The 27,141-nt window shown below is 47.7% G+C and overlaps 2 protein-coding genes across 6 annotated transcripts in view; one reads left to right on the top strand and one right to left on the bottom strand.

The window, feature by feature from the left end:
* ARMC8 (armadillo repeat containing 8) overlaps positions 1–1,811 on the top strand; it is a 96,016-nt gene extending 94,205 nt beyond the window's left edge. For 3 of the 5 annotated variants that reach the window (XM_036267605.1, XM_036267607.1, XM_036267608.1), the window contains one exon: positions 1,225–1,698. In XM_036267605.1, the coding sequence (XP_036123498.1) occupies positions 1,225–1,258 (34 nt within the window). In that variant the 3' untranslated portion in view covers positions 1,259–1,698. Of the gene's footprint in view, positions 1–1,224 lie in introns of all 5 variants that reach the window. The other 2 variants (XM_036267606.1, XM_036267609.1) reach the window with 2 other exon arrangements.
* Positions 1,812–6,319: 4,508 nt separating this feature from the next.
* Positions 6,320–25,831, bottom strand: NME9 (NME/NM23 family member 9). The gene is made up of 11 exons (XM_036267155.1): positions 25,796–25,831; positions 19,885–19,942; positions 18,938–19,041; positions 17,388–17,459; positions 15,396–15,512; positions 14,231–14,306; positions 11,599–11,681; positions 11,204–11,296; positions 10,106–10,260; positions 8,366–8,502; positions 6,320–6,560 (listed from the first exon to the last, which is right to left on the bottom strand). Exons 1-11 carry the CDS (start codon positions 25,826–25,828, stop codon positions 6,544–6,546), a joined length of 945 nt encoding a protein of 314 aa, XP_036123048.1. The 5' UTR covers positions 25,829–25,831; the 3' UTR covers positions 6,320–6,543.
* Between the last annotated feature and the right edge of the window lie 1,310 nt (positions 25,832–27,141).

Raw genomic sequence — 27,141 nt, 5'->3', positions numbered from 1 at the left:
TCCCATCATGTCATGTAGTAAAGTCTATTACCTAAAGAAGACATGTCTCAGGTTCCTTCTGTCATTAAGGCTTTGTGGGCCTTTGACTGCCAAACGCTTACAGGTGAATTATTGCTCACTGGCTCTCTCCACCCCAGGTCCCGAGGGCTTCAGGTCTTTGGTCATTCACGGGTAGCATATAGCATCAGTCATAAACTTGTTTCTGTAGGAAAATTTCCTTGTAGAACCCAACTCATAACTTGAAGACAGTCTGTATAGAGCTTTCTGTTCTGATGGTTCTCTTTGTAACTGTCATCTTGATAGTCTTAGATAATTGCAAGAATATCCCTTAGATACCGCTGTCCGAACTAGATCATATCTATTATTTTGCTATATAGAAACTGCACTTGAGTCCAGATTATTGCATGCCCAGTCTACTTGGTATACTTGGTGCATCAGCCAATAGTAACCAAAAAAGTTAGCCTTTTCTCCATTAACATGGAAGGGAAGACAGTTGCTAAAACCATATTTCCTAATTCTCCCAGTTGCAGTGTCTAGAAACTTGACTAAGACAACAGGAGCAGTAAAGGAGGCCTCCTCAGTCCTCGCTCAAAGGAAAACAGCTTTACAGAGTCAAGTCACTGCCCACATTACATCTTTTCCTCTCCAGCTAGTTACCTTCTTCCCAGTCACCATAATAAACACGCATCTCACATTGATCGTTGTCATCAGGAGAAGGAGATGAGGTTATAACCAGTTTTGAGGCATTGGAACCATGACACAGCCTCATCCCATGAGCTCTTGGCTCCTTCCCTGCACCTTCTAATCAGCACCTAAACACCTTCCTGGATCCATTTTAGTTTCCCAAACCCTAACCTTCCTCCCCAGTGTCCTGTACACTAGCTAACACCTGCATGGCAATAGAACATAATTCCAGATCCGGGACAGCTATGCCGGTGACAAAGGAAAACTGTAGACTCACTGGGCTGCAGCAGGTGTAAGGGCGAGAGCAGCCCTTGCTAAGAGAACACGGGGAGAGGAATGCAGCCAGCCTGGGTTCGACGTGTCTTCTGACCGCAGATGTCTGCCCCTTATAGTAGGTGCCCAGCTGGGCTCACCCAGTTCCCTTGGGGGAATCTAACGTTTTAAACTTCTCCCACTACCACCTTCAAGCCACAGGTTGTTGGGGTTTTTTTCTTATTTATTCTTCTGAGATCATTTCTAACAGGAACTTTGTGATTTCAGGGCCAAGACGGCACTGCAACAGTACCTGGCGTGATGGGAGCGCCCTGGCATCTGCGAGCACCCACATCCTTGTTAAAGGAAGTACAGGAACTAGCCTCATTTGATTCCTTCTATTTGCACAAGTCACCTTGGACTGCAGGGAGCTGTTTTGCAAAAGCAATTTGGTAGGCTTAGATCTCAAATTCATCTTGAGAACATATTTTTGAGGTAGTAATTTCCTCAGAGGACTATGGTGTTTTGTTTTTGGTTTTGTTTTTTCTGAGCTACCTGGACTCTTTATTAGAACAATCAATCATTTTCCTTTGGACCTACAATTTTTTGCCTATGCTGCAGCCACTTTGTGAGTGAGAATGAACATGTCTGTGCACACACAGATGTGTGTGTGTGTGTGTGTGTATGTGTGTGTGTGCGCGCGCGTGCGCATGTGGATCAGGATGGATGTATGTGTGTGGGGGGATACCTCAAATTTTTCTTCTCTTATTGTGTGTGAAAATCTCTTTTCTACAGATTTTCCAGGGTTTAAGCATTGCTTGCTGTATAAAATAACTTTACTGAATTATATACAGTTTGAATGAAATGTTATTTTAAAAACAAAACAATTGTTAAGTGTTCCATAAAGGTTATGTTGAATTTTGGTCAGATGAATATTTGTAAGTAAAAAAATATATGCATTTCTGAACCTCAACTTACATAGATTTTCTTTATAAAAGAACAAAAAAGAAAAAAAAAAAAGACAAGAACAGGTTAGCTGTAGTTGGCCTGAATGACAGCAGGATTCGTGGCACCGTACAGAGTGGTACGCCGGCCTCTTGCTGCGTCGGTCTCAGCCCAATGCGGTGAGCGCTCGGGCTCCCACGGGCGGGCGGGCTGGAGTGGAGTGAGGGACACATTCACCACAGGTGTTCTAGAACATCAGAGGGAAATATTACTACTGATAGTGAAAGCCTAGCCATAAGTCTGATGGGCTGCCCTAGGCAGGAACTGGGTGCCGCGCCTCCCAGCCACCCTCAGTCCCCTCCTCGGTGTAGCAGAGTCTGGCAGGATTTAGAGCCAGTCAGAACCTCGTGCTCAAACTGAAGTAGCTCATCACTTCCTGGAAACAAAGTCCAGTCACCTTGTGCTTCCTAAAACAGCATGCATCACTGTGAAACTAGAGAATGTTCTACAGCTGTGGGAAGAAGCAAAAGGCAGGATCATTTAGAAAGCTGTTTTTCTCTTAGTGATACCCAGCAAAGTCCATACCAGTCACTCAGGACTGCTATTGGGTGTCTTTTTGTAAAATGAAATAGAAATTTTAGTGAGAGATGCGGCTAAGATCTTTTCCTGCAAGAAGCCAGAAGCACTGACGTTTGAGAGGAGGACGGGCACTCTCCCCAGGAGGGTGAAGATGAGCTCTTCACGGGGAATACGGCTCAGCCCTCCTGCAGCCCTTGGCGTGGCCTGCTCCGGCTGCTCGTCAGCTTCCGGGGGACTCGACAGAGGCTGCTTTGACCGAAGGCAGAGCCAGCCTTCCCTTCCCTTTGTTAAAAGAAGGTCAAAAGCACTGTGGCCAGGACACGAGGTCTGCGGCCCAGAAGCTTGCCGTGAGCATGTGCCACTGAGGGGACCCAAGTCCACCGGCCACTCCTAATGAGGTCGCTCATGTCGAAGTCGCCCCGTCACCACCCTGTACCTTCTTTGGAAGAGGAGTCAAATATGTTTGATTGCAAATGAATGTTTTTAAATGTATTTAATGCAATTTTTCCTGTTCTCAACATGACCACCCAAGATTCAAACACAGAGATTTCCAAGCCGTTATTTTTTCAGAACATTATTGATTTACAAATCTGTCCCACCAGGCACTTGGGTTTTGTGCAGCTGTCAGTGTGCTAATGTGAGAGGACATCCTTGGTTGGCACTTGTAACTCAAAACACTATAGAGCTGGTATTTAAACGTTCCAGGTAAATACACAGAAACCAATAACGAATTGCTGAGACAATCTTGAACCCAGATAGCATTAGAAAGCCAAAGGCCCAATGAAATAATACTTTCACACTTCAACTCTGTGGGTAATCTTGCCTGTGGCTACAAACAGATGATCAAAGAAAAAGTGCTTTAGTAGAATTAACTTTTCTGATTTGAATGAAGGAAAATGTATTTATTAAAACAAAGCTGTTTGCTGCTCTACACAGATGCAGTGTTCAGTCGGCAAGGTGGTGGGAGGAACGGGACGTGGTCTTGTGTCTGCACCCAAGTTCTGAACTAAGCTTCTCGCTCTCTCTAATACTGCATTCTGTTTCTCCTTTTGTGCCCTGATTGTAACCCAAAATTATGAACTAGAAAAGAATGTCCAATTTAATAAGTTGCATTTTTTTCCTTGAGCACTTTATGCGGAACAATACATGTTCTCTCGGTAGTGTTTGGATAATATGATTTTAACACATGCTAATAAAAGCCAAGAAACATCATGGCAACTTCTATCTATAAAGGAGTCTGTTTTCCAAATGTCTAGAACAGTAGGAAACAGAAGATAATGTGCACTGGTTTCTGCAACCTGTGATTCTTGGTTGAATCACAATGACAATGAGAAACCAGGAAGTGACTTTGCATTTCAGAGGGGGTGGCTGGTGCCCAAGGATCACTACAGCTTGGGGGGGGGGGTCTCTGCAGCAGTCTGGGGATCCCCCTCTTCCTGCCCTCCTGAAGGCTAGCAGACCCTTTACAGGTGGCCCCTCCCAGCCACCAGGGCCCCCCCAGGGTTGTGTCCACCCCCTCTGTCCTCTCCTCTTCCTAGTGTGCCACACCTCCACTGCCACATGGACTTGGGCCCAGAGTCTAGCAAATGACCGGTTGCACAGTGCGCAAGCTGCTGCCGCCCCTCTGCAAGGACCCACGGGCACTTCACTCACTGTGCTGCCTTCTTGTCCCATCTCTGAAATGTAGAGAAGCACCTCCTACTTCTTGATCTCACTAGAAACAGAGAACGTCAAGGACGCCTGGACGCCTGAACCAGCGTGTGGGAGGAGGATGGTGTGGTTGGCAGGGAGGGAATTCCCCTCTCACAGGGGAAACATGGAATTGAGGCCTGAGAAAGAGGCCTGGGTGGAAAGGGAACTGACCCCAGATCCCGAGGGAGAGCTTACAGGGAGCAATCCCAACCCCTTGCCACCTAGGATAGAGGCTGGCGTTGGCCCAGCCGTGCCTCCTTGCGCTGACTGCCTGATTGCTGGGCAAAGAGTCACATGTCAGTTCCCAGCACGAGGGAAGTTTTGGTCCACGACCTGGCTTCAGAGGAAGTTGAGGGACACCCCCACCACCACCACCGAAGGGCCACGTGTGGCCTAGTTGAGCTGCCTGCCCTTCTTTTCCCCTCAATGTCTGCAGCCCCTGGCTCCTGACCTTGTCTGCCAGGCAGTCTGCCCTCTCGTTGCTTGGAGAACCAGAGCCCTTCCTTAGAGAGGAGCCCCCCTCCTTGACTTCATGGGGCTGGGGCTGCCCTCCACCCTGTCAGGTACTCATACTGGGAGCTAAGAGGCTTTAACGCTACAAAACAGCGGCCGTCCAGCAGCCCCTGGTTTTCTTCTGGGAGGCAGCCAGGCCCAGCCAGGGTCTCTGCCAAGGAGTTCCATCCTCAGAGAGCGGCTGACATTTTAGCCCCGCTGCGCTCTGGAGCCTTCTCTCCCCACCCCCACCACTTCCATTCCTTCTGCCATGAACCTCCTGAGAAAAATGCCCGACCACATGAAGGAAGGAAGGGTGTGTCGACATTTCTCCCACTCTGGCTCTGGCACCTAGTGCCCCTGCTTTTCCCCACCCGCCCGCCCGCCGCTCCCAGCTACTTCCTGGGAAGGCTTCAGATGCTCCGACACCAGCACACCATCCCCCACCCAGGCTCCAGTCTCTCCTCTTCCTCTTCCCCCTGCTCCATTTCTCGTCTCATCTCTCCAGTGATGGAAGATCTTGGCTTCCCAGCTTCTGGGGAGATCAGATAGCTGTCAGCCAGGGCACCCAAGCGGCCCATTCAGAGCCACGCAACACCTGTGGAAGACCAGGCCTAGGGCTGTAGTGGTTCTCCAGGGCATTTGCCAGCTCTGAGGTGGGCACAGTGCAACTGAGTCCCCCTCTTGAGCCCACTCACAAAGGGAGGAGCACAAAGTGAGCTAGGGGTCTGGGGGTCTGGAACAGTGGCTTCAACTTTCCTGACATGTCCTGTCAGGGAGGACTCCATGGTGTCCCACGGGCCTGTGCGGTGCTGATGAGCACAGTGGGCACGCGTGTTTCCATCAGGAGGTGGCCCCACCTCCGCTCTCATGCAGCTGACTCCTCCCCCGTCCCCAGTGCCAGCACAGGGCACCGTGTGCTCTAGGTGGCAGAGAGAGCAGTGCACCCGTGAGGAGAGGCCTTCTGGGCGCTAACTGCCTGTTAAAGAACCGCAAGCCAGAGGCACGGAGCTCTCTGGAGAAAATCAGCAAATGAGAGGAAATCCCTGGCACTGGCCTCACGGTGCAGAGGAACACGGCCTTTTGCTCACTCAGAGAGGAAAGATTATGCCTGGGCTTGATGAATCTACAAACAAACCAAAGAGCAAACCGGTAAGAGGGGGTGGCTGTGCATGTTAATATTCACGGGGTGATAATAGTTACTTTTTACTGAACACCGGTAACCCTCAAGGGCACAGCCATGGAGGGACAGCGAAACCAGGCAATTTAGTGACAGCTGGAGGCAGAATCAGAAACCCCCAAAATGGGTGAAGGGAGTGTCAAGAAAATTTAGATGAACCCTGGTTCCAATATAACCCCAAGCGTTGTTCATGAGCACATGCTGATTTACTAAGGACCCGGATGGCAGACCTGGCAGCGTCACGGACGGTACTCGTGGCGTGGATGGGCAGCGTGAGGATTCAAAGCCAATCTTGATCTGTCTGTCTCCAAGTCAGTGTGCCTGGAAGTGTTACATCCAATCCTGCTGCACGGTTTTCAAGTTCATATGGTTGCCAAGTTAAGCTCTAAAATTGTTTAATCCATAAAGTAGATTTATTATTGGAGAAACACTGTCCTGTGTAACTCACTGTCCCCTGGGGTGACAGCAGAGTACAATAACTGATGTCCACTTATTTTGTAAAATCCCAGAAGTAGCCAAAAAGGAGAGTACATGTTCTGTATACTGTTTAATAAGGCAGTTATTCGTGAAAGATAACTAAACTGAACAAGTGTCGGTGCTCAAAAGAGTAAGATCCGAACACACTGACGTGTCACTTGTTGGCCTCGGCACTGGGTCACGTGCTGCGCACCATCTCAGTCCCCATCCTCGGAAGGGAAGCACCTTGGCGGGCCCACCGCTCACTCTTCCTCGTGGTCTGTGGGACAACAGATGCTCTGTAGGGTTTCTGAAACAAGCCCTGTCCCACCCAGTCCTCTCTTCCCTGAACCATCCACAAAGAAACAGGAAAAGGGGATCTGACTACATACAACAAAGTCAGGTGTCAGGGTGGAAGGGACAGCAAAGAGAGGTCCTGGTATGTGTGTTAGGGACTAGGAGTTACGGGATTAGAGAATGAGTAACATTTGTCAAGCACTTAATACGCGCTGGGCGCCAGGCTAAGAGTGACAGCCTTTGCCTCCTTCTCGTCTTCACGGCGGCCCTGGGAGGAAGATCATTATTACAGAGGTATTATGGGGCTATCATGGGTCTGTCATTATCTCCATTTCACACGTGAGGAAACTGAGGCTCAAAAAAGGTAAATCACTTCTAGAGGCCATTCAGCTGGTAAAGAGTGGAACCAGGACTCAAACCGAAGAATGCTTGTCCCCAGTGTCCTTGGTCCTGCCCCTTAGCAGAAAAAGTGCTGGGTAAGTTGAAGGCACACTGTCCCTGGCAACTGAGAAGGCTCCACACATCCAACAAGCGGGCAGAATGTCAGTACGCTGTGAGGCTGCTGCAAAGTCACACCGCAGGAGGCTGTGCACTTGTTCCTGGGGTATGATCTAGGCGCAGACCCTTCCGGAATTGTCCCCGGTGCTATCACCTGAGGCCCGAAAGTCAGCCTCATGATCTCCCAACACGCTCCCCAATAGCCTTGATGAGTATTCCCAGTCAACCACTCTCCTTATCCCTGTCTTGGACCTGAGTTAGACCTACTTGACTCTAATCACCCCTCCGAAGAGGATGAACATGTCCCATGACCCTGGGTACATAAGGAAATGCACTGTGGGGTCTCCGAGGGCAGGTGCCCAGAGGGAAGCTGGCCCTGGCAGTGCCACCCTCCCCAGAGTGAGAGCTGCTCCCAGCAGGGCCATGGCTTTGAGGAACCACAGCATGAACGTGGATGTGTGAACTTGGTACTTCCCGTGATTCCTCAACTCCCTCAAATCCACTACCCTCAGCTTGTGGCAGTGGCAAGGACTAGACGAGGGACAGCACCTGTCCCACCTTACCTTGCCCTCAGAACACCTATTCTTACTTGGCTGGATTCAGATCTTAAGAAAACCACCAACATATCAAACATTTAGGTAAATATATTGGCTAAAATCCAAACATTGGGGCACACGCAGGTTCCTACCATTTCAGATCATTGCAGCCTTCTCCCAAGGATTCCCCCTTTGCTTTCCCAGGACATTCGCCCCGCCCCTTCTGCCTCACCACAGGGTCAAACCAGGAAGCACCTGGCAGCAGGAACAGGGCCAGGCCTGGCTGTGCCACTGGTGGGTGGGGTAAGTCACGTGCACTCTGGACTCGGGTTTCTCACCCAGGTTCGAAGGTGATGACCCAGCACGCTTTCCCCAAAACGTGGGGGCTGAGGGGTATGAGGGTGTAACCCTCTGCTCAGGGTCCCACCAGGGGCTCGGCATGGGGCCTGCAAGCACAAAGGAAGTGAGGGAATGACACCTGGCCCGACGGGCTTTGATGTAGGCATCCAGAAAGTCACATTTCCCCAGGGGTTCCAAAGTAAGGACGCAGCACAAAAAAATGCACTGAAACTTAAAACAGCGCTGTTACTCTCCGAAAATATATACAGATCAGGACCGCTGCTGCAGTTACTAATGGCTCCTGCTTTCTGAAGAGGACCTGATCAGATTGAGATTTAGTTACCACAGTTATTACCCATCCCCCCACATATTCATTGAAGATTTAATCAAGACCAAACTTGCCTCGATGACTTACCCAGGGAGGCTTCCGGAACTTTGTCTGAAAACTTAAAACTGGGGAAGAGCAAAGCCAGTTCTCGGCCGGCGTCCTCGCCATCCCGGCTTCCGTGGACCGCGTTGAAGGGCATCTCCGTGCCGTACTGAGCGCGGAGGCTGGGGGCATTGGCAAAATGTGCAAGACACATTGTTTCATTTGAAATGTTTTGCTCTCCGGCAACATGGTCACCAGCTACCACTGAGCACTCTACAATTCTGGGAAATGGCTTTCTCTTTGTTGGAAATGCCAAAAACAACAGCCAGGGCGAGGGCAGCAGACACCTACCCCGTCCGGCAGCATTCCGGCACACGGCCAGGTGTTTCACACGCGTGCTCTCATTTCATTTGTGCCACAGCCCTGGGAGGGAGGCTTTGTCATGAGTCCCGGTTTACAAATGATGTGAGTCGCCCAGCCGGTATGGCTCAGTGGTTGAGCATCAACCCATGCACCAGGAGGTTGCTGGTTCGATTCCCAGTCAGGGCACATGCCCAGGTTGTGAGCCCAGTCCCCAGTGAGGGGCATGCAGGAGGTGGCCAATCTATGTTCTCTCTCATCGATGTTTCTCTCTCTCTCTCCCTCTCCCTTCCTCTTCTCTAAAATCAATAAAGAAAAAATAAAAAAATAAAAATGGTATGAGTCATGGTGTAAGCCCAAGAGCTGCCATTTTATTGATACTACAACCAGGGGCTGGCACCCTGCCGAGCGCTTCATGTAGGAATGCAGAGCTAATCCCATTAGATGATACTAATATTGCTAGGACTTTCCTTGTGTCAAGCACTGTCCTAAGTGGTACTCAATCCTCACATCAACATCAGAGCAGGTCTCATTATTAGTACACATTTTTCAGATGAGGAAATTGAGGCACAGATTAAAGCATGGCTCAAGGTCACACAGTAAGAAGAAGAGAGATTCTGAAATCTTTCTCAACCATGACGCTCTGTGGCCTCCCATGATAGATGCTCATATCCCCATTTTGCAGACAAGAGGACTGAGGCTCAGAGAAGGGACTTGCCTGAGTATGTGGTAACCTAAGGTCTGAGCACTGGGCTGTCTTTCACTCGCCCAGGCTGCCTCCTATATGAATGTTCCTGGCCCTACAACTACAGGTACAGCCTCGGTTACTGAGCTTCTTTTGCTGATTTCTTTCCTGTTGCCTGGCCCTCTCTCAGCTTCAAAGGAAAGACACAGTGGATTTGACATTGGTAGTGCCAGGCTAGAAATGCATAGGGCAAGGAGCAGACCAAGGCAGCCTAGCACAGTATGCAGAACAGGGAGCTTACACTCAGGACACCCAGGTGGGGAGTAGGGTGACGTGGGGTTGTCGGAAATGCATATTCCTAGGCCCCACCCAGAGTGTCTGACTAGGCAGGCCTGGGTGGGATCCTGGAATCTAATTCCTGTGTGAGTGTTGCAGGCGGTCCTGGGACCACACTATGGGACCCTCTGGCTGCAGAGAGACGAGCAAGGACTAGGTCCAGCAGCAGCTTCAGAAGAGGGCAGAGGAGGCAGATCACAGGAGGCACTGGGCAAATGACTGGGGGCTGGATCAGAGGATGAGGATGTTAGTGTCTCCCCAAATATATAACAAAGAAGGGATTTGTGGCCATCAGAGAGCCCTCTGTGTTCCCCACGATTCTGGGCTGAGCATCAGGCAGGGCTCCCAGCTTCCTTGGATACAGGTTCTGAAATGGATGAAAGGACCCCAGCCAATAATATCACCTGTCAGGCTGCTCCCTCCTTGCCACATTAGGGTCACAGGGTCCCATGAGGGTTCGCCAGGCGGCAAAAACGTCCTCGGTGTCCTCGGTCCTGGTGAGGATCAGGAGGTGGCTCGGTCCACTGCACATGTGATGTACCAGCTTCTCAAATGCCTCCTGGAATGGGGAGGGAAAACAGGGACCCAGGGCAGGGACCCTGGGCCTGCAGAGGTCAGCTGGGCCCATCCCACCCACAGGTTGGGAGGGGTTAGTGAGCAGCTTTGCCACCTGCCGGCATGCAGGCCAAAGGCCCTGAGAGGGGTGGTGGTGATGCCCCACTCACCACACCCAGAGAAACCAGGTATAAGCTAAAGGCAGGAAAATGAGACTTTGAGTTGACTCATTTTGGGGTTGGACATGAAACCCTAATAGATTAGGGGCATTGAAAAGACCACATATATGGAAATCATGTGGATGCTGGATAACCAAGGAGTGGGGTGTAGTTAAGACATTTTTATTTATTTATGTATGCATTCATTCTTTCGTTTTGCAGTATCTTGCAATCCTTCCCTCTTCTTCAAGTAACAGCTCTCTGGTTCTCCTTTGGGAAACAGCCCTTCGCCCATCACTGGGCCCTAGTCTGACTGATAACCATATGTCTATCCACACCCCCATGTCTCCCGTACACATACACCTTGGGACTGTGACCCAAGGCAGGCCAACCAGACCCTCCCTCAAGTACACGAGTCAGGCAGGTGCAAACGAAGAGCGGCTGAACCTGAGTTCTCCAAGGGCAACACTAAAGTGACTGTCCATGAGACTTTGCTCCTGACATTTCCTACAATGTCTTGGTTCTTGTCCCCAACCCTTGTTCGCCTCTTCCTTCAATTCTGGGAGTTATGGAGTATCACTACAATAAATCCCTTATTTCATTACTAAGGTAGAATCAAAAGTTCTTCCTTGCAACCAAACAACTTCCACCTGACACAGCCTGTAATCATACCGATCATCTTCCTGTTCTTCATAATACTCCTCTTTCTCCCAAACTAATCGCAACCTATAAACATACTCCAAAGAGAGAAACGAGAGTGGTGGGACACGCGGCAGCGGACGAGCCGACCTCTCCAGCTCTGTGTTGGTAGAACAGTCGCATTTCTGCCTCTGTCATGGTCCTCTCTTCACTTGTTAAAATGTCAAACCCCGCCTCCTGGATCTGCAGAATATATATATACACATATTCTGAAAGTGCAAATCAAGCCCAAATTCACATCTAAATGTGTTGGGAAGTGAAAGACAACGGAAAAGGCAACATTAAAAGCAGTGGAAACCCTCATCTTCATCATATCTTTCCCGATTAGATTTAACATGTTTAATTTACTTAAACAGAACTTTGGTTAAAGCTCCGGAAAAGCTTTCTTTTCCCACCAGGAAGAACACTGCTACACGATGCCCTACCCGTTTTTCTACCAGAGAAGACATGAGCACGGTCTCTGGGGTAAGCGTCGTCTCTCTTACCTTCATGATGATCTCTTCGGTCTTCCCATGGGCCACGGCATCTGGCTTAATGATCGCCAAGGTACAAGTCTTCTCTGATGAAACTGTAATGAGCCAAGGATGGTGCTGTCAGATGCTGGGCTCGCAGCGCCCATCGTTGAGGCTCTCAGGAGGCCTTCTGCAGGGACCACACAGTCTCTGCACAGGGTTCCCAGGGCTCCCCCGCCTGGCCCCTGGCTGTGCCTCTGCAGACCTGGACTCTAGTGAGAGCACAGGTCTGGCCCCAGACCTCAGCCTCCAGGGACACAACCCTGAGGGGGAGGGCGTGGCGGACGAGGGGAGGGGTGGGGGGAGATCAAAGACTACCCAGGAACGAAAACCCAGAAACAGCTGAAAGAGTAGGCCTGCAGAGGGGGTGTGGGACGCCCAAGCAGAAACAATGCAGGCCTGGCTACTCCTGCTCCTTCCTGTCGCCCTGTCATGATTCCTGACCTCCAACTGCTGACTACTGCTCTCTCCTCTCACTCTGTGGCTCCTTTGCCAATGCGTCTGTTTAACTCTCCTGGCATGTGGCCAAGGAGGGCTGCCCTAGGCCCCGAGTCTACATGACTTCTCAGCGCCAGCACACGTGACCTAGCTGCAACTCCACTTCCCTGTCTCAGTTCAAATTCTCCAGAGAGAAGTCCAAATTGGCCAGCTTGTTCTTTGGCACCAGCCATAGTTCACTGACCTGTCTACTGACTAGTCAGTGTCCCTAGGTCCAATTAGCTGTGGCGCTGAGGGAGATGCCACATGATCATAGTCCACGCTCAGGCCTCAGGAGCTGTAGGGAGCCCTGTGTCCATGAATCCATCCCTGTCAGGCCTGTTTGTATGAACTTGGCCTTGGGGAATGACCTCCACTCTGCACAGACTATAGCCCTCTAGACTAGTTTCTGTTCTCAACTTTTACATCAGTTGTGTTGCAATGAAACTTGACAGTATCTGAGAATCTTAAAAACATGTACTGCAAAGGTGTGGATTATTTTAAGCAGCAACTCTATTCATGTTTCTGTGAGTACTATTTACAACGTCTTATGAGCACTGAGACTTGAAGGGACTCTTGCGATAAATGTCCTTATAAAGTGACCAGTGAGTGAGGTCAGCTTAGAGTGTGCGGTGAGCGAGAATGGGCCGAGCAGAGGCCTGGAGAACTCCGGCTCGAAACGGGAGCAAAAGAAATGAAGCCAGTGAAGTGGAGGCTGAGGAGAGGCCAGAGACGTAACAGGAAAACAAGAAAGGTCTCAGAAACGGAGAGAGAAGGGGGTTTGGGGAAGGAAGACGTTGTGAGTGTCATCCAAGTCTGCAGAAAGGTGCTGTAGGATGTGACCAGAAACCGTCTCTTGGATTTGGCACAGAAAAGGTCAGTGGTGCCCTGGTGAGGAGCGGACACGGAGGCCAGATCAGCAGGTCAGGCGGCAGCAGCAGGTGGGGTGGCCGAGGAGTGTGGACAAGGGTCGGGAAGCTCAGTGTGGGAAGAGGAAGGCTGAGGGCCGGGGTGGGTTTCGCGTTGTTTTCTAAGTGGAGAGACTTGATTTGGGAGGAAATAATGGGGGAGGCAGACACAGGAGATAATCCAAAGAGGAGGCAACCAACGTTCCCTATGGTAGCCAACTGGATGATTTTCCTTTCACACTTGAACTTTCTTGCTCTCCTAAACTGGGCCTCTCTCCTTGTTAGAACCCAACTCAAGCAGTCGTCATTACCCACACACAAATACACAGCCTTTCTACTTCACGCAATTACCAGAATCTTCCTTCTCTTCCCTGAACTCAGTCCTGGCGTCCCCTGGTGTCTCGGTGACCTTCCCTTCCTCCCAGCCGCAGCCTTGCTAACCTCAGAGTGGAGGGTCAGGGAGGCCTGCTGTGCCCCGCAGCGTGGGACAGTGAGCTGGTGCTCGAGGGGTAAGGGTGGCGGGTGCAGGGCTGTGGGGAGGGAAGCTGCTCAGTACAGCCGACTTTCCGATACTTCCGGAAAAAAAGGTAAAAAAAAAAACCTGAGCTCTTCAGTTCAAATAAGGACCAAGGAAACACATCATTACTTGACAATATTAGAGTCAGTATCCTTCATCTTATTAAATGGAGCTTTTCCTGAGGTCCGGTAATTGCCATGAAAGCCACTTGTTATACTTGGACATGATCAGAAAGCTGTGAGAAGTACCCAAGACGCCATTAGAGGACAGAAGGGAGGTCTGACATGATGGTGCAGCCAGGCAACAGGAGACAAAACATTTCACATCTTCCCAGAGTTCAGACTGCTCAATAAACAGACTACTTGTATATGCTTGAAAAACACATGAAATCGGGCCCTGGCTGATCTGGCTCAGTGATTAGAGCATTGGCCTTCGAACCAAAGAGTCTCGGGTTCAAATCCCAGTCAAGGGCATGTACCTTGGTTGTAGGTTCCATCCCAGGCCCCGGTCAGAATCGTGCAGGAGGCAACCATTCGATGTGTCTCTCTCACAGTGGTGTTTTTCTCTCTCTCTCTCCCTCCTTCCCACTCTATCTAAAAAAATCAATGGAAAAATACCCTCAGGTGAGGATTAAAAAAACAAAACACACACATCAAATCGGAGCCTGCCTTGCCTTCGGCGTTGTTCTCTGTTCTGCACTCACCCATGTCCTCATCTTCACCATCGTCCTTTTCGTGGGGAAAACATTCATCTTCCCCGGAAAGGGCTTCATCTTCAATCTAATTCAAATTGGTCATGAACAGAGATAGTCAGCTCATTAAAATTACCACAAAGCCTTCAAGAACCTGCAGAAACCACACAAGTAAAGGTTCAAAATACAGAGCCCCAAAGGGGGTCAAGAGGCTTGGTCTGGGAAACCACGGATCTTTTTCAGCAGTCGGGCGATGGTGACGGGGTTTGAGGACAAGGAAGCTGTGCTGATCTTCAGGCTTGGAATCTGCCTGTTTCCACAGCATCGGGTGCACACACAGAGTAGGCAAGAACAAAAGGAAACTTGAAATGCAAGTAAGTATTAGGCGACTGATTGCACAGTACAGGGAAGTGGTACGGAAGAGCCCGTTCTCCCTGGGGGAGGCCCCAGCATGTGTGACCAGCTTTCTTGGGGGAAAATTGCCAAGTTTCCTGGGCAAGAAAGTATGATTTGATTCTAATCCATTCTACAAAAACAGGGCTTTGCCATTTGGAATTGACTGTAAGAACTTGAACAATAAACATTGAACATTAAGTCTCCTCGGGCAGAGGCTCAGAGCACCAGGAAATACTTCTCTCTACCGAAGGTGTGCTGTTTTTCAAAGGCAGTCAATTATTTATGAAAAACTCAGTCTGTGTTATCATGGACATAATGTATTGGAACCACAAGCTGTGAGCCTATTTCTCATGGTCCTGAAAGAGCTTAATTTCTAAAGTCAAGACATGAGGCCTCTGGGATCACAAGTCAAACTTGCAGGAATGTGAGGTGAGGGTGGCAAGTCACCAAGACAGATTCCACCCCCAGGCTGGGCTCCGCCTACCCGCTTCTGAATTCCTTGTCCGTGATCCAGAAACGCAGGAAGGTTGACGTGGGGGGAGAAAGGGGAATGGACGAAGGAAGTGAAAGCATTCTGAATGAAGGGGATGGCTTTTTAAAAGAAGGCTTCAAATAGCACACACCATAGTGGGCATTGCACTGTCCCCTGAACTCTCCCCGAGGACTGGGGTGGCATCTAATGACCCTTCCAGCTGACAGGTCCGGGAGTGGAGGGGAGGGGAAGGAATGGTAGGCCCCGAGCACGCCTGTGAGCTTGCTGCTTGAGAAGCGGCCTCCTTACCACGTTCCGTTCTCTGCCTTCAGCCAGCACCTTCCTCTCAGCCTCCAGCTGGTCCAGGATCGTTTTCTGCAACAGCGGGGCGTTTGCTCCTCTAACCACAGCCACCAGTTGTCCCCCCTGGAACAGGACACGTGTGCTGCTCAAACCACATGAAACCTTCTTCTTTGAGAGTCAGCGAGAGCATCCGAGCGCTTTGTTTAGGAGTGTGACACCGACAAGGTCAAGGGCCATCGACCCCAGGCCCACAGCTTCCATCCGCTTCTCCGCCTTCCCCCCAGGCCCCTCCTGCCCGAGCTTCCTTCAGGGCAGTGGGGAGGTAGCGAAGGGAAGGACGGGGCGCACTAGGATGTGAGTTGCCTATACATGGCTCGTCCACTCAACAAACATCATTAAGCCCTTACTCTGCCAAGCACCGAGACCAAGGCAAAGACCATGAACAGTAAACATGAAAAGACAGTTGTACCCTCGGTGAGTGGGGAGCCGAGTGGGGGCAGAATCGTCAAACAGACAATTACAATAGAATGAGATTGTTGCTCTAACGGGATGTACAGGACGCTTGAAATTCGGGGCATGACTCAGTTCCCAATTTGATCTGGGTGGTCAGGGGACACGTCACAGTGGAGGGGGTGTCTTGGGTCAGCCTGAGTTTCCTGCTTTCACTTGTTCTGAGTCTCTATGCGTATGACTCACGAAAGAACTCACGTGGAGCGGGTTCTACTCCATTTCCACCCACCCCTCAGCGGACCACCCCAGGGTGAGAGCTTGTGATATTGCCCTCCAGCTGGGCACATGTCCCAACACAGTCAACTATGATGATGCTTTTTTTTTTTTAATCCTCACCTGAGGATACTTTTCCATTTATCTTCAGATAGAGTGGAAGGGGGGGAGGGAGGAGAAACATTGATGTCAGAGAGACACATCGATTTGTTGTCTCCTGCAGGACCCCAATCAGTCCAGGGACTAAATCGCAACTAAGTATGTGCCCTTGACAGGAATGGAACCCGAGATTCCTTGGTCCGTGGGCCGATGCTCTAACCACTGAGCAAACCCGGCCAGGGCAATTATGATGATGCTTTAATCACTCTGGGCTCAAGCAAGCAGCCCACTGTGGTAATGATCCCTTTTCTGCGAATGGGCCCATGTCAGTCTGGCTGGGGTCACCTTCATCTCAGCTCCTCCCACTTCTCCCTCCCACCCAAACCATGTTTCATCATATAACTTCAGTCTCCCTACTAAAACTCAAGGCTCAAATACGTTTCATCATAAGCTCCCGATCTGTAACATTTGCAGTGCTGAGGACAGGGGCCCAAAGGTTTCCAAACTCAACAACCCTGCCTGGCTACCAGGAGGCCTGGGGTAGACCCCAATTTCCCCGATGTGTGATGAAGGAGATGGGCTGGGTCAGAAGGAAGGTGTCAAGCCGTTGCCTTCAGGGCCTGGCAGGTGACAGTGGCCAAAGGGTGTGGAACGTGGATGTCACACCCAAAGACATTCCAGTTATCTTCTAAACACTGAACACCTGGCTTTCTGTAAATGACCTTCACGTTTTCGGATGCGCGCAGAGCTTGTCCCTGTACAGGATACTCGTGTTTGCGTAAGTTCCCCTCCGTGGAGCAGAGGGTAGAAAGCTGAAAACTGCTCCGAGGGTGAAACCTCAGTCAAGAGTGGTCATGCGCCTGAAGGAGCATTTTCGGGACTCCTGTCTGTCCCCAGTGCAGCTGTCAGGAAGGCCGCCCAGCTCAGCGTGAGGCAAGTGCTGTCATCCACCCTCCCTGCAGGGCCAGTGAGCATGCCCTGGGGCCACCTCACCAGACTTTAGGACCCTGTCCTCAGCTGAAATAGTCAAGGCAGTCAAGAAGAAAGCCACATCCCGTGTTTGGATCAGTGTGGCCCTGGGTGACTCCCAGCAAGAATTCATGCCAGTGAGACTGTCTATCTGAACTCGAATGATCGGCAACCACCAAACAGTCCTGGTTCTAAAAGTGTACTTACCGCATAAAACAGAAAGGTCGGCTCACACCTCCCGCGGTATTTTTCCAGGACATCAAGACAGTCTGCCTCTGCCTAAAGAAAACAAGCTGTCACAGGACCAGTGGGTACAGGGGCAGGATGGAGGGAGAGCCACACGGGACAATCCACACACATACCACACACACACCATACCACATGTCACACATTCACACACACACCACATATCACACCTTCACCACTTATACACACCACACCATGTCTCACACACACACACACACACACCACATATCACACATTCACACTCACACCACACATCACACACACACATACCACACCACACATCACACACACACATACTACACCACATATCACACATTCACACACACACCACACATCACACACACACACTACACCACATATCACACATTCACACACACACCACACATCACACACACACACTACACCACATATCACACATTCACACACATACCACACCACGTCACACACTCACATCTCACACACACACAAACACCACACCACACATCACATACACATACCACATACATCACATACACATCTCACACACACACCACACATCACATACACACACCACACATCACATATACACACCACATACATCACACACACATCTCACACACCACACCACATATCAAACACTCACACACACAAATACTCCCCCACACACACTACACACCACACATCACACACACTCACCACACACTGTGACTGCCCTCCCCAGGTGAAGCCCTGACTCACTTCCGTTCTTCTCCTATGGTTTTTGTTTTTTTTATCAGAATCATAACTGTCCTATAAACATATTGGCAAAAATTGTTGGCTATACACTTTTTTGAGGAATACAGTGAGGAGAAAACAATGGTTTCTCCTGCTCCCCACCCAGCGACTCCTCCAGCACAAGGTCGCTCACTGTCTAAATCCTGCTGCTGCCACACCGGGCAGCCTCAGAGGCAGAAGGTCCTCCGGCTGCTGTCAGGTCTGAGAAACCCTGGTGGACACGGCAGTTCCCTCCGGCATTTCCTCGGCACACCCTGCAGAAGCGTCCAAACTGACACCCAATCGAGGGAGGAGGCGCAAAGCCCCTGAGGCTGAGCTTGAGAGAGGAGCATAAAGCACATTATCTCCTGTGTTCAGTGTGACCCTCAAACCTATGGAGTGTCTCTCGCACACTCAAACAAGTTCTAGAATCTATTCCCATTTCCATACTTTAATTCAAGTAAATGTCTGCTGAAAGTTCCCCTTTATGGAGCAGAGACTTGAAATCGTGAAACCCTGCACTCTGAAAGTGAAACCTCAGGGTTCCAGTGTTGGGGAGCCAAGAGGGAGCTACCGGTGGAGCAGAGGCGTCCGATCCAGTGACTGTCAGGGGGCAGGGCGAGTCTTCCCCCCAGAGAAACTGTGAAGCATCATGACTGATAAATCCACAGCGATGCCTTCTCAGTGATCTGAAAAGGGAGCTCACACTTTCTGTTCCTGTTTTTAAATGATTACTTTCTTACAGTGTTGTATGACATTCTTCTGAGAGAGGACCTTACCAGGGCGAAGTGCAGAAGGTCCAGGCCAACCTCGATCCTCATCTTCTGGAAGAGGCTCACCACGGGTTTGCAGGGGCCACACCAGCCTTGATAGACATCGACAACTGCTCGGAACCGAGAAGCGGGAGAGTTCGGTGAGCACCAGCGTCCACCATGTCAGGCAAAATTTATACCTGCACAGTCTGCCTCCCTCAGATGGATGTCTGCTTGCAGGATATTAATGGTTATAGGGATTTGTTATCCCATCAGGGCATGAGCAGGCATGGGAACACAACTATCCCTCACTCTTAGCAACCCCGTGTTCTGAATTCTAAACATAACAAGGTAAGTAGGGTGGAAAATCATTTACTTAACACGGACCTTGACCATAAGGAATTTTCAGGCTACACTCAGGGTCAGACCTAGCCCAGAGTGGCCCTCAATGAATATTTAAATTGGACTGAAACCCTCTATTCTAAAAGGAAGAAGTCACTGTAGGTGACCTGTTAGCATACAATCAATTCTTAGCTACTTTGATAATAAGTTTTGACCTTTTCCCTTGAATTGCAAGTGACTTTCTTCGAATAAAATAGAGTTTGTTTTACTTTATAAAGTCAGCTCTGTTCTCCTGGAAAGTGAATCTGATAGACACCTAGGTGGAAACTTGGATACCATGGTCTTCTTTGGTCCCAGTCTGTGGGGTGTGCCAGGTTTGGGTGTGAGGGAACCTCTCTTCTGCCTGCACTGACCAGGAGGCCTGTTACCCGACAGCACTGACTGGTTTCCTGAATAGAACTCACCAACAGACGTCCAGGCCAGATCTATACATACAGAGAAATCACCTGGTTCTTCATTCATGAAACTCAAGGTTATAGGAAACTGGGGGTCATTGCCGCCTTTCTCTTCATGGGAAGTCTGTCATTTAGCAATTTTGAAAAGGATGGATCTCAACAATGAACTTAAATTACCAGTTAGTCCTTTGGAACTGAGCATTTCCTCCCAAAGCTCCTGGGTGCTGATATTGACCTAACATCAAAGAGGAACAAATACTGTGTTACTGAGGACACAGATGAGGAGACACTTTGCTATATTTGCTCCAGATTCACTCATTCTCTCTCTCTGTCTCCCTCTCTCTCTCACACAAATACGACTCAAGGTGTCCTGTCTCCCCAATCTCCTTTTCTCCTTCCCTCTCTTCCTGCCTTCTTCTCCAAGGATGACCACTGTCCTAAGAAAATCTTGGGCATCTTAAAGAAAATTTTTATTAGTTACTTATCTAAAAACAATATTTAAAAAGTGTTTTGTGCCTGTAGATGTAAATAAATAGTAGCATACTATAGATACCCATTGCAATGTTTTCACTCAACATTAAGTTTTGACATGTATCTATATTTATGTACAGAGAGGTACTCATTTGCTTTTCTTCTTTGTCTTCTTATACATTTTATTGAGATATAAATTATGTGCAGTGAAATACACAGAACTAAAGTGTGGCAGTTCAATGAGCTTGGGCAAATGCATTCACCTGTGTAACCAGCCCCATCACAGTGCAGAACATCTTCGTCTCCCAGCCACTCCCCACTCCCACCCCAGGTAAGCACTGATTTCCTTCTGTTACGATAGATTTGTTCTGCCTATTCTCAAACTTCGTATAAATGAAGTAATACTCATACATTATTCTCTTTCGTCGGCATATGTTGGGGATTCCTTGGTGCGGCTGTGTCGGTAGCTTGTTCATTTTTATTCCTGAGCATATTCCATCGTATGATTATATCACAATTTGCTTGATAGATACTAGGTTACTTCCAGTTTGGGCTATTATAAATAAAGACTTAGGAACATTCTTGTTAAATCTTATTGTGTTCATGGTTTCCTTTCTCTTTGGTAAGTAAATACCGAGGTGTGGAACAGCTAGAACATGGGGCAAATGTATGTTCAATTTACTAAGAAACTTCCAGTGCTTTGCCTAAAGTGGTTGTACCACTGGAGACTTCTGTCAGCAAAGGTTAAGAGTTCCAGATGCTCCCTATTCACACCAAAATCTGGTGACATGGGCTTTTTAGTTGTAGCCACAGCAACAGTAATGTAGTGGTATCTCATTGTGGCTTTCATTAAATTTCCCTGATGACTAATAGTGTTGAACACTATTTAATGTACTAATTAGCCATTTGTATATCTTCTTTGAGAAGTGCCCATTGGTCTGTCCATTTTCTTTGTTGGATTGTTGGCCTTTTTTTTAGATTATGGAGGGTTTCTTAATATATTTTAGGTACAAGTTCTTCGTCAGATAGAAGTATTGCAAATATTTTCTCGAAGTCTGTGGTTTCCCTATTCATTTCCTTAACAGTGTCTTTTGTTGAACAGAAGTTTTTAATATTGATGAAGTCTAATTTATAAAATTTTAGTTTTATGGTTAGTGCTTTCTATGTTCTTCTTAAAAAAATCTTTCCTCGGAGTCACAAAGAGGCTCTCCTGTTTTCTTTTAAAAGCTTTATAATTTAAGCTTTCACATTTAAGTCTGTGGTCCATCTGAAATTAATTTCTGTGTATATTGCAAGGGATGGATTGTGGTTAATTTTTTTCCATGTAGGCGTAAAGTAGTTTCTACAAAATTTGCTGAGAAGATTTATTTCCTCACTATATTGCTTTGGCACCTTTGTTGAAAAACAGTTGACTGCATAAGTATGCATTTATTTTGGAGTCCATTTTGTTTCATTGACTTATTTGTCTATTGTTATGCCAGTACCACAATATCCTGATTACTGTAGCTTTATAATAAGTCTTGGAATCAGGTCGTGTGAGGCCTCCATATGTTTTTCTTTTTCAAGATTATATTGGCTATTCTGGGTCCTTTGCATTTCCATAAACATTTTAGAACCAGGTTGGCAATTTCTACAAAAACTCCTGCAGAGATTGTAATTGAGATTGCATTAATTCTATGGATCAATTTAGAAAACAATGAAAATATTAACAACCTTGAGTCTTCCAGTCCATGAACATGATGTTTCTCATCATTTATTAAATCTTCCTTAATTTTCTCAGCACTTGATTGAAATTAGTTGGATTGGCTGGAGCTGGCGTATATGTTTTGCACATCGTTTCTTAAATATATTTGAACACCCACATCAGAAATAATCAGCAGTTGAATATATTGCCCTTTTGCCCTGGCCGGTTTGGCGCAGAGGTTAGAGCGTCGGCCTGCGGTACAGAGAGACCCGGGTTCGGTTCCCGCTAAGGGCATGTACTTCGGTTGCAGTTTGTCCCCGGCCCTGGTTGGTCGTGCGGGTGGCAGCCACTCGATGTGTCCCTTCACATCGATGTTTCTCTCTCTCTCTCTCCCTCCCGCTCTATCTGAACAAAAAATGGAAAAATGTCCTCGGGTGAGGATAAAAAAAATAATAATAAAGTGGTACAGAATATATTGCCCTTTCTTCACATTTTACTCTTATCTACAAAGTATTCTGGTTTACACCAAAAATTAAATAGTGTACATTTTTGTATAATATTTTTATTTTGGAATAATTTTAAATGTAAAGAAAATTTGCAAGTATAATATAAAGAACTTTTCTTCTTGAATTATTTGAAAGTAAATTACCAACCTGATATCTCATTATTCCTGAATGTATTATCCTACATAACCACAATACAACCATCAAAATCAGAAAATAAACACATATATCATTACTCTCTAATCATTAGACTCCATTCAAGTTTTACTGATCCTCCCAATAAAGTCCTGATAGCAAAATCTCTAATCAAAATCATGTGCCAGATTTGTTGGTCTCTTTTGTCTCCTTCAGTCTGGAATAGTTCTTTAGTCTTTGATTTGCATGACCTTAACACTTTTGAAGACTGCATACTGGTTATTTTGTAGGATGTTCCTCAGTTTGGGTGTATCTGGTGTTTCCTCTTGATTATAGTCAGACTGTAGATCTTTGGTTTGGGGGAGCTGGTTGGAATTAGTTGGAGCTGGTTGGATTGTTTGGAATTGGTTGGAGATGGTAGGATTGGTTGGAATTGGTTGGAGCTGGTTGGATTGGTTGGAGATGGTTGGATTGGTTGGAATTGGTTGGAACTGGTTGGAATTAGTTGGAACTGGTTGAAACTGGTTGTTGTGTTAGAGAAGCAGAAGAGTGTTCTTTTCATGGCATCCAATCAGGTGACATACAATTTCCACCTGCCTCATTATTGCTGATGTTCTCTTTGGTCACTTGATTAAGGTAGTCTGTCGGGCTCCTACACAGTAAAATAATTCCCTTACCCTTTGTAATTAGTAAGTGTTTTTGTAGGGAGCTATTTTGAAACTATATAAATTAAAAACCCATGACAATTACCACTTATTCTTAATACAGGTATACTAAGGTCTTTGTCCCTTTAAAAGAGCTGGAAACATGTAATATCTGCAAATCCTCTATTAAAGCTCCATCTTTCTGAAGAAATGATGTTTTCATACTTTTTTGTTTTGATTTTTTTTTTTTTAAAGAAAAGTCTTCTTGATGCCTTATATGAGGCAAGAAAGTTGGGCTGATGTCATGCTGGACCCACAACTGTAGTCCTGAGGAAAGTGATAGAAGGGTTCAGGAGAGCCCCCGCCCTCATCCCCACCCTCTCTCTCATAACAGGTACTTTCCGATGCTCAGCTGTCAGTCAGTGGCAGCTGTCTGTGGAGCACCCCTGTGGTGGAGTGAGCCACACCAGCAGTGAGGCCAGGACCCTTTGACTGTTGAGGAATCTCCTTCCTAGGAGCAGGGCAGTAGCAGAAGATATGGGGAGGATCCAGGCTCCAGTCAGCCCTACATTTGGTAGGGAACAAATGGGGAACGTGTGGCACCTTTTGACTACATTATCTCTGGTGTCTTGTCATTCTGTCTCCGTCACAGAAGGAACTCTAAATAGTGGTACCCAAGAGAACAGGGCTCCTGGGTTGGCAGCCCTGATGCATTGCTTTCCAGGAGTTGGCCTGGTACAGAGGCAGCACTGGCACAGGCCTCAGTGCCCACCCCCCTTCCTCCTCCCTCAGCAGATGGAACACTTACTTTGAGTACTGCATTCAACTCAAGAGCTGGGAAACACATGAAAAAAAATGGCTCAAAAATGTTATTAGCCCCAAAGGGGATGGAAGGGAGAGACACATGAAAAGATAATCAAATGAGGCAAAAATCTTAGAACCATCACGGACAGCATTAAGACCAGCCTGTAAGTGTCTAAAGAGAGTTTTGTCACAACAACTCTCTGCAGTATATCTTTTATGTAAATAGGACTATCCCTCCCATTTACATAAAAGATATACAGGCACAGAGAAGTCGAGGAAATCATTTGCACAGCACTAAGTGCTAGGACCAGGTGCTTAGATTTTATTTACAGATAGAATATACACCGATAGCAAGTTTCATAACCTCAGACTACTAGAACATTAAGGTTGGAAGGTCTGAAGGGATAATTCCCTCAACATCCTCATTCTACAGATAGGCAGTTATGTGCTTTAGCCAAAGTTCCAGAGTTGGCTAAGAGAAGAGTCAAGAACTACATCAAGTCTTCAGGCTTCTAGTCCAAAGTTGTTCCCTTCCTCCTTATCCCATCCTGGGTAATATCCTTAGACTGACACTGCTTTCTCCTTTTTTTCATTTTTTATAAGATAGAGTGAGAGGAAGGAAGGGAGAGAGAGAGACATCAATGTGAGAGAGACACATGGATTGGCTGCCTCCCGTATGACCCTGCGGGGGCTGGGGATTGAACCTGCAACCCAGGTTCATGCCCTTGACTGGAATCGAACCGTGACTCTTTGGTCCGTGGGCCCATGCTCTAACCACTGGGCCAAACAGGCCAGAGCTGCTTCTTCCTTTTTATAAATCCCTAGGCTTTTGAAATTCACATGCAAAGCGCTCGTGTCACTGAGAACAATTAAAGTGAAATCATGTGTCTCAAGACCCTGCCTCTCTCATCTCCAGGGGGTGCCTGTAGCCTGAGCATTTATCTTGATGGGCAGAGCTGACTCTGAGACACTTTAAAGTTTGCTTTAAAATGTACCCATATTAGAGATCATCCAGATGCTCTCCTATAGCAAATCACTCCCTCGCAATTCCATGGCCCCTGCCTGCATGTTTTGCCATCACCTTAGAATCACCCACGACTTATTGTCCAGGACCAGGAGAAAAGAGCAGACACTGGCTTATGGATTCACTTGTCCTAGGCGCAGATAAAGTGAAGCACTTTATAAAACAAATGCACAGCACATAAAATATCAAAACATACTTGTTGAATAAGCAAATGATTGCATAGATCAGTCGTGGGAGAACTGGTTCTCTGGAGAACACACAGTTACAGAGGCATGTCCAAACTCGAAAGAATCTATATCATATTCTTGCAGCAAAAAAAAAAAAAAATTAAATTGTATTAATCAATATTTTCTTGGTTTTGTAGTTTTATTTTAATTCATGTTAGGGTTTCAAGGCTGCATGAGCACTATAAGCATAAAGAGCTTAAACCCAATGTTATGTTTGTTTGCATTTAAGTGCACAAAAAATTGTCATCACTAGGAGTCTGAGATCTATATTCATGATTGAGAACAATGTCATATACTGCTGGCAAGCAGAGGGTCACTCATACTGCACTTCCTGCTCCACACCATCCTCCTCATCCTCTATCAGCGGTTCTCAACCTGTGGGTCACGACCCCTTTGGGAGTTGAACGACCCTTTCACGGGGGTCGCCTAAGACACAACAGTAGCAAAATTACAGTTATGAAGTAGCAACAAAAATAATTTTATGGTTGGGAGTCACCACAACATGAGGAACTGTATTTAAGTGTCGCAGCATTAGGAAGGTTGAGAATCACTGCAACTCCAACCAAGTGCTGAAGTAAGCGCCCCTTGAGGCTTACCTGCAGGGCAATCTCCTTCTTCTTGCTGCCCATGGCTCTGCAAAGACAGAAGCCCTGTTACTGCTGGCTTGGGCCCGCCCCCTCCGCAGCTGAGACAAACTGCGCACAGGTTGCAAGCCTACTTTAGACAAAGCCAGCCCCCCCCCCCCCCCCGCGACCCCCTACTCGCTCCCTGTGAGGTAAATATATAAATAGCAGCAAATAAATGCACTGATGCAACATGCACACGCCACAGTGGAGGCGGAACCTGCAGACCGCGGGGCTCCTGGCTTGTGGGGGGAGGGAGGGAGCGTTTACTGCGGATTAATGAAGCCCTTCCTAGACCGGGAGCCCACTGAGGGGCCCACGCAGAGGCCAGAGTCCCGGAGCCAGGCGACGGCATTGGAGCACCAGCCGAAGAATTCGGGCTAAAAAAGGGCCACAAAACATTGTTATTCCTACTATTAGGTGTATCCCTGGGAAACTGAACCACCGAGAACGATCTCTGACAGGTACACAGTCTTCAACGTGCAGTGAGAATTTCCAACCCAGTCTCCAGCGACCCAACCACCGTCGTCATGGCAACACAGTCCCAAACAAAGTCAGCCAGGTAATAGACATGCGTGCATGTAAGCCACGCCCATTCTAGACCCTGCGGATTGGCAGGTGGGAGTCCCACCCCCTGCTTTCAGAATTGAACTGAAGGAACGCTCTCGTTGCCTGAAGTGTTTGTCAGTATCTGGGGTATTTGGACCCACCAAGCAGAAATCCGGTGCACCTAGGTATTACACAGTTGCGCCCCTGAGTTCCTGCATCACTCCTGGTGTGAATAGTCTACACAAATTAAAAGACAGAGATTGTCAGTGGTTAAAAAACTAGTCTCAATTGTGTGTTGTCTGTAAGAAATCCACTTTAAATATAAAGACATAGATAAGTTAAAAGTAAGGGGGTGGAGAAAGCTATGCCATTCTAACACTAATGAAAAAAAACGTTGGAATAGCTACATTAATTCAGGCAAAGCAGAAAATGTATCAGGGATAAAGAGAAGGCATTACATAATATTAAAGTGTCAGTTTCCAAGAAGACATAACAATACTTAATGTGTATGCACTTAACAGAGCATCAAAATACATGGGGCAAAACCCTGAAAGAACTACAAGGAAAAATAGGTAAACTTACTCTTATAATGGAAGACTGCACACCACTTTTTTAAGTGATGAATAGATCCAGCAGGCCGATAATGAACAATACTTCATCCAACAACAGCAGAATACAGATTCTTCTCAAGTCACATGGAACATTCACCAAGTGAGACCACATTCTAGGTCATAAAGCATACTTTAGCAAATTTAAAAGTATAAAAATAA

The sequence above is a fragment of the Molossus molossus genome, unplaced genomic scaffold (genome assembly GCF_014108415.1).
Source record: "Molossus molossus isolate mMolMol1 unplaced genomic scaffold, mMolMol1.p scaffold_m16_p_18, whole genome shotgun sequence".
Lineage (NCBI taxonomy): Eukaryota > Metazoa > Chordata > Mammalia > Chiroptera > Molossidae > Molossus > Molossus molossus.
The sequence above is the reverse complement of the archived record's forward strand: the minus strand, read 5'-3'. Positions and strand labels throughout refer to the sequence as shown.